Source organism: Antennarius striatus, chromosome 17 (genome assembly GCF_040054535.1).
Source record: "Antennarius striatus isolate MH-2024 chromosome 17, ASM4005453v1, whole genome shotgun sequence".
NCBI classification, from domain to species: Eukaryota; Metazoa; Chordata; class Actinopteri; order Lophiiformes; family Antennariidae; genus Antennarius; species Antennarius striatus.
In genome coordinates, this window is record NC_090792.1 from 3,356,717 (window position 1) to 3,367,413 (window position 10,697).

General features: G+C 41.4%; 1 protein-coding gene across 1 annotated transcript; it reads right to left on the minus strand.

Annotated features, from left to right (window-relative positions):
- Window positions 1-5,993: 5,993 nt before the first annotated feature.
- marcksl1a (MARCKS-like 1a) lies at window positions 5,994-8,747 on the minus strand. The gene is made up of 3 exons (XM_068339300.1): window positions 8,624-8,747; window positions 8,415-8,528; window positions 5,994-7,385 (listed from the first exon to the last, which is right to left on the minus strand). The coding sequence occupies exons 2-3, from the start codon at window positions 8,496-8,498 to the stop codon at window positions 6,855-6,857; spliced, it is 615 nt and encodes a 204-aa protein (XP_068195401.1). The 5' UTR covers window positions 8,499-8,528; window positions 8,624-8,747; the 3' UTR covers window positions 5,994-6,854.
- Window positions 8,748-10,697: the final 1,950 nt, after the last annotated feature.

The window sequence follows — 10,697 nt, forward strand, 5'->3', positions numbered from 1 at the left end:
AAGTCAGAGTCTAAGGAGCCGACTTATTTTACGATGCCGAGCATCCTGACCTCCATGGTCCATCTTGCTAGTCAAATGTTGAAGGAGTACTTTATCAAATCCCCACGTCAGCCACGACAACGCATGCGGTACAACATATATGAGAAATATCCTGACATTAAGCAGGTGGACGAAGATTTCTCAGCGATTGTATGTCAAGATGTATACAGAGAAATCAGGAAGGACCCTAACGGTGTGATGCACACCACTTTGAGTAACCTTTCACAAACATCAGCTAAATTGTTTCAATCTGAAGTCTCTCAGAAGGTTTTTCATACCTCTGAAAGGATTGTGAAAGAACATATTCGGATATTAATGGGACAACATAGTAGAGTGCTGTCTTTAACGCACATTGAGAACATCTTAAAATGTCATTTTACAGAATACTTCGCCAAAGCATCAATTTATCAGATGACAGATTATTTTAAGATTAACACAGATAACAGAATTTTTTTGACTGACTTGGTGCTGAGTATGTTAAAATGTTGGAATGAATCCGAAAAAAAGAATCCTGAAAAGTTTCTAGCCAAAACTAGCACTAACTTTTTAAAACTCACTCAAGCCATTAGAGAAATCAATCCGTGGACCGAGGCTACGAGTGACAGCATGGACACATCAGAGAATGACTGCTTCTGTGAGTCAACAGATAATGTCTCAGAAAAGACTTGGGTTTTTATGGTCCGGATGAATTGGTGGCTGGAAAGTCTGGTAAACCATTACAGTCAAGAAACGGCAAACCGTGTGATTGGTATTCTTCCAACCGCTGTGCCAACAAGTGAAATGCATCGAACTACAGCAATATTCAGAAGATATTTCAGAATGCTCTGTGGTGCTGTAGTTTGGGAACTAAACCGCAAACTGGACAAATACCCATCAAACCAGGAGAACATCATTAATCACCTTTTTAATATTTCATGGGCTGAAATTGAAGTACACGAAAGAAAACTCACCCCAAACCATGGTGTTAAGTTATATAGAGCCATTTTGAAAGAAATGAAGAAAACGTTTGGAAGTTATAATTTGGTGCTTGATGCGCTGAATAGTACTGACCTCAGCGTCGAAAGACTTCTTCCATCAATTGTAAGAAAACACCTGTTCAAGGAGGAAAACAGGTCCTCTGGATGTAATTTTATTACAACCTTAAGGCAGAACGGCAGCAGATTAGATGATTAAGATCGTGAATGAATGAATATGACTGCTTCCAAACCCAAGGTTTACTCCGTTATACAAGCATTTGGAAAAAAACCATCAGATTCCAGGGTGCACTGGCGGAGTGTCCCCTGCCTCATGCTCCCAGTTGGCAGTTTAATGTCATACCTAGGATGAAGAGAAGCACAGGGCTCGTCTGGGATTTGAACCCGGGACCTCTTGCACCCAAAGCGAGAATCATACTCCTAGACCAACGAGCCTGAGAGGATTAATAAAGGATATTTCTTCTTCCTCTTCTCTAAAATTTAATTATTTGGACAACAAAACAGGAGGCATTTTTGGTGTAAACAAAATACGGAATTCCTCATACCAACTGTCTAACATGGAGGTGGTAGTGTCACGATCTGTGACCTGGGACATTGATATGATTTGAGTCATTGATATACATTGAGTCTGTGTTCACCACACCCAAGAAACACAGGCCAATCCAGACCAGCGTCCCATAAGCTCTCTGTTCCCATTTGACCCTGGTTATTCTGATTGGGACTTGTTTTTATTCACTGTTTTAACACAATATTTACTTGCTAGTAATATACAAATGATAATCAAGCTGTGTGACTTTATTTGCAGAGGGAAATATTGATTTCTCCACAGGTATGTTGGGTTTACATACACATAAATATGAACAACAAACTCACAAGCAAGGGAAGATTCATGTGATTGCTTTATCATATACAGTAATTGGTCTTAACAAGAATGAAATGAAAGAAAATAATAAAAGCCATGTTCACATACAAAGAAAAAATCATCCCTCTCTTTGTAGACACCGGTTTCAGTATCGAATGAAAATATTTCTTACCTTTTCCACCACTGGATGGCATCATTCCCTATGATAATAAAACTAAATGAATAAAGTTCCAGCAATTAAGTAAATATTGTTAACATTTCCTAAAAATTTATACACCTGTTGATTATGTGTGACACCACAATTCTTCAACATGTCATCAAGATGAAAATAAAATATGGTGCATGATCAGTGGTGGGCGGTCAGGGCCAGCAAGGCCTTCTCTACTGGTCTAACATATCCAGAAATCGTGATAATATTTATGATAAAAGTTAATTATATTTTAATGCATTTTCCTTAAGTTAATATACTCAAATATATGTCTGAATATTAATGCTGTCAGGCGATTAAAAAAATTAATATAATTAATTACAGGATTTGTGATTAATTGATCTAATTAATCACATTTTAATTTCAAATCTGCTAAAGGCCCCCAAATAAAGAATTTGAATTCTAGGACACTACAAAATTGTAGTGCATGACTAATCAATAGAACACACCATAAGAGAAGATTTGAAATCCACATTTTTATTGGTTAAGTGTGCTTTATAAATGAAATTCAAAAGAAAAAAGGCCAAGCACATCAGCAAACCAATGAGGCCAGGTGCATTTCTCAAAAATGCAATACAAATACAGTTAAATAAAATATAAAATTCAGAAATAAAATAAGGCTGAGTCTCAAATAGGCACATAAGCAGACAATCAAAATGAATACTAAAGCTGACTCAATACAGCAATTCAAAATGAATAGTAGAACATGCCTCTAAATAAGGCAGCAGGCATTTCCTTTAAAAGGGTAAGCTAACTACAAGAACTGACAACAGACAACACTGTCCTTGACATGTTTCGCATTTAAATGATACGTTAGGCTGGAGCTGCTTCGGTGATATGAAAATTTTCTTTTACAAAAGGTGCAGATCACTGCGTTTTTGATGATAGTCCCGTCTTTGTTCTTTTTATAAATAAACTTTCCGCCCAAAGGTCCGATTGGCCTTGCCTCGCTCTCCTGTGTCGCGTCCATCTCTGTTGTCAGTCACCCTGCTTTTGACTAGTAGGTAGGAAGTGACGTCACACTGCAGCTTATGGGTCACTCAATGGGTCAAATTTAAAATGCTTGCTCGTTGACTTGCCACTCATGATTAATTGTGTTAATTTTTATAGTGCGTTAATTTGCAGCATAATTAATTAATCTAATTAACACGTTAAACTGACAGCCCTACTAAATATATAAATATACATTTGGATATAACATGACATAGGCCAATACTGGGCCAGTGTTCTATTTTTAGGTTAGAGGGGTTTTATCCAATCAGAATTCAGCTAGCTTGTGTTGCCAGGTTGAATGAAATCTGCCCAGGACCTTCAGAATCTAGAATGCAGGTCTCCCTGCACTGTGAGTGAACAGAAATATACTGTATTGTTAATAGACAGATGCGATAGCCAATCAGATCACGAGTTGGCGACACTAAGACCTTCTAGCTGGCAACACGTTCACCTGACATGTACGTGTCCTGTGATTGGATACTCACTCTGAGAAGGCGGAGCCATGCAGACGCACATTTGAAGAGAAACTCTAGTGAGACAGGGTCTGATCCCTGAATGAGCTAACCTGTTCTTGCTAACCTGTTCAAGCTAACCTGAACTAACTAACCTATTCTAGCAAACCTGTTCTAGCTCACCTGAACTAGCTAACCTATTCTAGCTAACCTGAACAAGCTAACCTGAACTAGCCAATTTGTTCTAGCTAACCTGAGCTAGCTAACCTGTTCTAGCTAATGGAGAATGAAAGGAGAATGGATTTTGTCTTTAAATAAGCCAGTTGAACAGCTATTTCGGTGAGTACAAGCCTTTCATTTATCTAAGTTTTCATAGTTAATGTTCTTGTAATTTAATTTCATTTATATCAAATAAATTATAATGAAATAAAATGACAAATATACTAAAAATGAAAAAAAAAAAGCTTGCTCTTCTGCAATATGTGTAAATGATGTGCACTTGCGCAGCTGTGTGATTGTAGTGGAAATACACAAAGAGACTTGTGTCCCTGCTAGAAAATAGCCTGTTTTATACAGGTGATGCAACATCTAGTATTATGTTAGTGTATGTCTGTATTTCGTTTCTCTAGCTGTGGCGTCATAAATGATGGTCATTTCAGTAGGTTTTGTTCTGTGACGTAGGTTTTTTGATGTCTATAAAAGGTGTGGCCGCTGGTTCTTCTGTGTGAGTGACAATTAAAGGAAGAGCTGACACCGGTTTTTGTCCCATTTGAGAGAAGTTATAAATGTCCTGAACACTACATTGTTGGCAGCGGTGGGAGCCATTCACAGTATTATGAGATGTATTTATGCATGGTTGACTATGGAGAACATCACTGAAGGCCTAGGTGTGAAATGCATGGCCCGCCACTGCGCATGACGGACATGTACATACATTTTTCTTAAAAGAAAGCTTTGGTGATCATTTTGACTGTGAACTGTTGACTGTTTGTGTCTAGTGACAATTTTTAAATCCAGTTTCTTTTATTCTTACATGCCATTTATACATTTATGCATTTTACACCTCTGGACACCTTTGTGGTAGAAATGTACCCATGCAAACAACAAAAAAAGCTATTAAATCATTATGCTTCAATATCTTGTCTAGATTTTTCCCAAAATCACCTAAACAACTTTAAACATGCCCAAAACAACCAAACATTACGGTTTGGGTTTTTAACCCTTTAGATGCCAGTTTAAATGTTTGAGCGATTATCTATCACAAAAAAAGGCACAAAAAAGTGCTTTCTATGTAATATATGTTAGGGAAATGGTGCTTTTGTGGTGATAGAGTCTTGAATCTGTTAAAGATTAGCAGTGAAGTTGATTTGATCATGTTATTATTTTTTGTTTTTGTGGTACTCTCTCTGGACACCTTTGTGGCAAAAAAATGTCTCATTAACTTCTATTAAAGTAACATTTTTTAATCCCATTACCATTGGAGTTTTTTTGCTGCATTCCACCAGATTCAATTATTATGTATGTATATTATTATGGAGTAATTTGACTACTGGGGGGCCAAGGATGAGTAAATTTAAGGAGAGCACACAGGTCAAATATGGCTGTTTTGATTCGTGTTGAATACTAAATAGATACTGGACTACAGATTTTTGTGTAATGGTATCATCTTTCTACATATCTGTGTCATGAACCTTAGCTATATTTTTCCAAAGCATTTTTGTTCAGCTATGAGGTTTGAACTTGAACCAATGCATTCAGAGCAAAGTGGATTAGCAGTCCACCAAAATATGAATATGAAACTGAAATTTGAAACATGATATTTCATTATGTATAGGTAGTATTTTTATGCATGGTGTATATGTGTGTGTGTGTGTGTGTGTGTGTGTGTGTGTGTGTGTGTGTGTGTGTGTGTGTGTGTGTGTGTGTGTGTGTGTGTGTGTACAGATGCATGATGTAAACTTGATTTTTACTTATCCGAATGTTTTTTTTAAACCTGGCATATAATCGAGAACGACTTAAATTGAAACATACTCTACCTGTATTTTACTTATTTGGGTTTTTTTTGTCCTGTAATCATTTCTGGAGCAGCTTAGTGAATACTAGTTTTATAGTGTAGTAATGGCATTTAAATGACCTCAAATGGCAATTAAAGATTGAAATTTAATAAATACAACTTACGAACCATTCTCAGAACTCTTTTAGTGCATAGGTTGAGGACTACCTTACTTCTACAGCTTATAAATAAAATCAGTAGGTAAATGTATTTGTTAAAAATTGGCAGATATAGCCTCCTTAATTAAACAGAAAATTGGAGCTGACTTGAGGTGGTTTGAATAAAATGTACCCCTTAATTTTTTTTTTTAGTTGCAGTATCTATGCTTCATGTGTCTGAGCCAATCAATGGACCCAACTTGCCAACTGCTGCTGAGAGTTGGTTCTAGTAAATCAAAGGCAACACACTGACGGAGGGGTCGAACATTTATTTACTCTTATTAAAAGTTACAATAAAACCATCAACATCTTCAAACGATAGCAAAATAAAGAGAACCAAGAATATTGGCCAAAACATATTTACAGAGACAGATTGCAGATAAAAAGCTCACATTTTGTACACAATCCCAACCCCTGCATCATAAACTCTGAAATGTGAACACTGCAGTACTCAAGAAGCTCAAATGTGGTTTTAGCCAGAAAAAGAATCAAAATGCACAAACAAAGACGTTGTTCCATTTCTTCTTCCCCTCCTCAGTTTTCACTCGTCTATACTGTACATGACAAAATACTTGAAATTTGGGGGTAAAACATAGGAATGTAGAATACTAAAAATTAATAAGATCATTTGAAAGGTTTATGTGTCCATATAACAGTCATTTCGAGTGAAGGGGATGGTCTGCCCGCTCCAGAATGGTAACAATTTTTAAAATCCCCCCCCAAAAAAAAGACGAGAGAAAGAAAAATAAAATGTTATAGGGCTGCCACGCTGTTAAAAAAGGATGCTTCTCCATGAACTGGGGAAAATAAGTCAGTATTCCTGATTCGCTCCACATCCAATCCTGTTACCTTCGCCACGCGCCGATCTGTGTGTACCAAGAGGGGGCGACACAAGCCTACACTTTCATCACGAGAGGGCCCGGTAAGATGCCGTCTGTCGAAGAACTAATAAAAAGGCAGTGAATTGGTGGTGGAATCAGCAAACGTGATATATCCTTTGTCTTCTATTGTAGTTTTGTTTAGAACTTTTAAGAACGTGGCACGAGTCTCTCATATATATTTATATACTTTAATCTTGGAAAATCAGTCCGGTGCCTTGGCGGGGGGGGGGCCAGTCACTCTGCTTTGGCCTCGCCCTCAGAGGCTGCGGGTGTCGTGTCCTCGGCGGGGGCGGCGGCGGCCTCCTCGGCAGGAGCAGCCTCTGTGGGTGGGGCCTCCGCCTCCGCCTTGGTCTCTCCTGCAGGTGCGGCGGCTTCGGCAGCCTCGCCCTCTTTGGCCTCAGCGGCCGGCGTCTCCTCTTTGGTCTCCTTGGCTGCGTGGCCGTTCTCCTCCGGCTTGTCCTCGGCCGTCGGGGAGGTGGCCTCCTCTTTGGCCTCCTCGCTGCCCTTCTTGCTTTTTTTCAGGGAGATGCCCTTGAACTTGAAGGAGTTCTTCAGGGAGAACTTCTTCTTCTTTTTGCCATCCTTGGCGGCCTCGCCCTCTGCCTTGACGGCCTCGCCCTCGGCCGCTGGAGCCGGCTCGATGGCGTCCCCAACGCTGGCCTCGCCTTCCTTGGCCGGCTCAGCGGTTCCGTTCCCATCTGCCGCGGCCACCTCCCCTTCGGGTTTGGCCGACACGTCTCCGTTGGTTTTGACGTGGCCGTTCTCCTGCAGAGAGGACGACTCATTAGTCAGGGATCAAAATAATCAAACTGGGTCAGAAAAAACACATCGCCTCTGGAAATGGAACAAAAAAACATAAATGAAATGTGTCCTAATATTCCAAATATATCTAAAGAGATCACAGCATGACAGATTAGCATTAATTTATTTACTCCAAACAGTTAATCCATGGTAGACTTGAGGAAAGCTGTGGTTGGGAGGGGTTGAACAGCTGTTTGCGTGACCTCGAGTGGCCGCTAGGGGGCAGTAGAGCTGCGTCAGAAGGTCAACACAGCCGGCGAGTTTTGGAACAAAGGAATCCCCATGAAACCTGGTTTCAGCACATCCACCACCGCTCAGCGTGGTTATACCGAGACAAAGACACGATCAGTTAATGATCGATGACTCCGGAGATTGAGAAATGAGAATAAAATTGTCTATAAATCGCTGTTAAATCCAACAACTTAAGTTAAACACGCCTAAGCATCCATGCATTGGATTTCATTCACCAAATGACACGTTTTGTACCTTTAGAGTGCTCTGGAGTCCCAGTCCATGTGGATGTGGACAAACCCGTGCATGTTGAGCAGCCCTGAGCAGCGGGGCATCAACCTGTCTGCGTCGCGTCTGCAAACATGCGCCTCCATCCGAGCGCATTCGCATCCTCCAGCCTCACTTTTTTTTTTTGTTCGACCACAAAAAAACGGACCGTCTCCATCGAGTGCGACCAACTCATGACAGAAAACACGATCCTAACACATATTTCAGCTAGAATCTGCCATCCTTGCGGCAAAACGCGCGTCAGCGTTCGCCCCCCCAGTGCGAGCAGCAGACGGGCTTTAACAAAAGGCTGGGGCTGTTGCGCGCTCGGCGGGGTTCTAGACAACCTGTTCGGGCGTCGATCCAATTGCCTACATGCATGTGATGAACATAAATACCGAAAAGAATGAGAGGGCAACATGCTGGAGTCCCGCCGTGTCACCCGCGGTGCCAGTGGGCGTTGGGGGGCCCATGTGGCTCCCCGTTTTTACTCACCTGGCCGTTCGCCTTGGCAGCAGCGGGGTCGGCGACGGCTTTCCCCTCAACAGCTACTCCACCCTTGGAAAACTGGGCTCCCATTTTTTTTTTCTCCTTTTAAGTTGATTTGAACTAAAAAAAAAAAAAGAAAATTGAAAAACAAAAACCTGGAAGAGTTTTTGAGATTTTAAAAATCCAGCTCTGGGATGGGTTGAGATTTTTTTTACCCCCAAAAAAGTGGTGAAAAAAAAATCCTTCTCCCTGGTAAGGTTCAGACACGGGCAGCTCGTCCTTCTACGAACGCGGACCCCTCGGTGGTTGGGCTCAAATTAAAGAATGTCGGCGACAGGACTGTTCACTATTTCAACCGCGCCTCAAAAATCGACCGGAGTCTCCGCCCATGGGCGTGGCGGCGGTGCTCCGTCCAATCAGCAGGCGGGGTGCGGGCTGCCTTCACCCGCACGGTTCACGCATCAGTCCGCTGTCTACTGGAGGATAAGTAAGACAGTCTGGACATCTATGAAAACTTTCTGTATTTAGACACTCAGGACTTGTTGCTCCAAACTGATGAATTATGACACCTTACTTGAAAAATAATTGTCAGGTTAGAGCGAAATATGTTTTTAAAAAATGCCTTCAGAGAGGATCACAGACACCGTGAATGAGTTAAAATCAACCGATGTGAGCAATGAGCCTCATGTTTGACTAAAGTGCTCCCTGATCTTAGAAATATGTTTGACACAGCGATACAATGCTGTAGAAGTAATCATATTTTGACTGCATATACTGGGGATCCATTCATTGATCGTTCTGACCTTATTATTTATAGATAATTTGTCACTAATTCACCTACACAACCACTTTTTCTCGTTTTGCACAGCATCTTGAAGGTGGGACGGTTGAGTCTTTAGGTTACAGGGAAGAGAGATCAAGAAGGTGGAGGATTTTAAGTACTTAGGGTCAACAGTCCAGAGCAATGGAGAGTGTGGAAAAGAGTTGAAGAAGCATGTATAGGAAGGATGGAATGGATGGAGTAAAGTGTCAGGTGTGATGTGTGATAGAAGAGTTTCAGCTAAAATGAAAGGAAAGGTGTACAAAACTGTGGTGAGACCAGCGCTGTTGTTTGGTCTAGAGACAGTGTCACTGAGGAAAAGACAGGAGACAGAGCTGGAGGTAGCAGAGATGAAGATGCTGAGGTTCTCTCTGGGAGTGACCAGGAAGGATAGGATCAGGAATGAGTACATCAGAGGGACAGCACATGTTAGAGGTTCTGGAGATAAAGTCAGAGAGGCCAGACTGAGATGGTTTGGACATGTCCAGAGGAGAGATAGTGAATATATTGGTAGAAGGATGCTGAGTTTTGAACTGCCAGGCAGGAGGCCTAGAGGAAGACCAAAGAGGAGGTTTATGGATGTAGTGAAAGAGGACATGAAGGTAGTTGGTGTGAGAGAAGAGGATTCAAAGGACAGGGCTAGATGAAGGCAACTGATTCACCATGGCGACCCCTGAAGGGAAAAGCCGAAAGGGTTAGAAAATTGTTCGTTATGATTGTTATAAAGGTGTCACTGGGGTCTGTTACTGTCCTGTTTTTGAGTGGCGACATTGAGATCCTCAGACGAAGGATCGGAGAGTAGAACAGGATGAGGGTGTGACGTATGATGGTGAGTTAGTGTGAAACACATGGATATAAGAAGAATCAGCCAGTAGTTAATGAACTTCATTAATTTACAATCCGCGTATAACACACACACACACACACACACACACACACACACACACACACACACACACACACACACACACACACAAACACACAAACACACACACACAAACACAAGGCTTGTAGATGTGGATGCAGGACACTAGGAGCTGCTTGTGGGGTTCGATGCTCGATGGCTTGCTCAAGAGCAACACGGCAGTGCTCAGGAGGTGAACCAACACCTCTCCAGTTGACATTTTTAGCTCATTTTAACAAAATCAGCTAAAAATGTCTTAAAAGTAGCTTCTGGATCAACGTCTGTTGAAATTGTGACCGATCCACAGCCTGAATGACTTCCTGTTGCTCACATCATTTGTCTTCTATTCATCGTTGCTGTTTGAAAGAGCGATAAGGAATTCATTAATGATCCTCATCGCCTTGTGAGCGACGGGCCCAGCTGTCCAGGACTCAGCTCTTACATACTGTATGTCCCTCATGGCCAGCGTCCTTTTGGAGATCCTGTTCTGTCGCCATCCCAGAAACAGAGACAACAAATCAAATCCGTCTGTCAGAAAATCTCCTATCCAGACAAGCAAATCCCA

What these genes read in the sequence shown, in the direction of transcription:
- marcksl1a (XM_068339300.1), bottom strand. Translation starts at nt 8,498, where the DNA reads ATGGGAGCCCAGTTTTCCAAGGGTGGAGTAGCTGTTGAGGGGAAAGCC. An exon ending in CTGCCAAGGCGAACGGCCAG is followed by an intron (nt 7,386 to 8,414) that starts GTGAGTAAAAAC and finishes TCCTCTCTGCAG; the next exon opens with GAGAACGGCCACGTCAAAAC.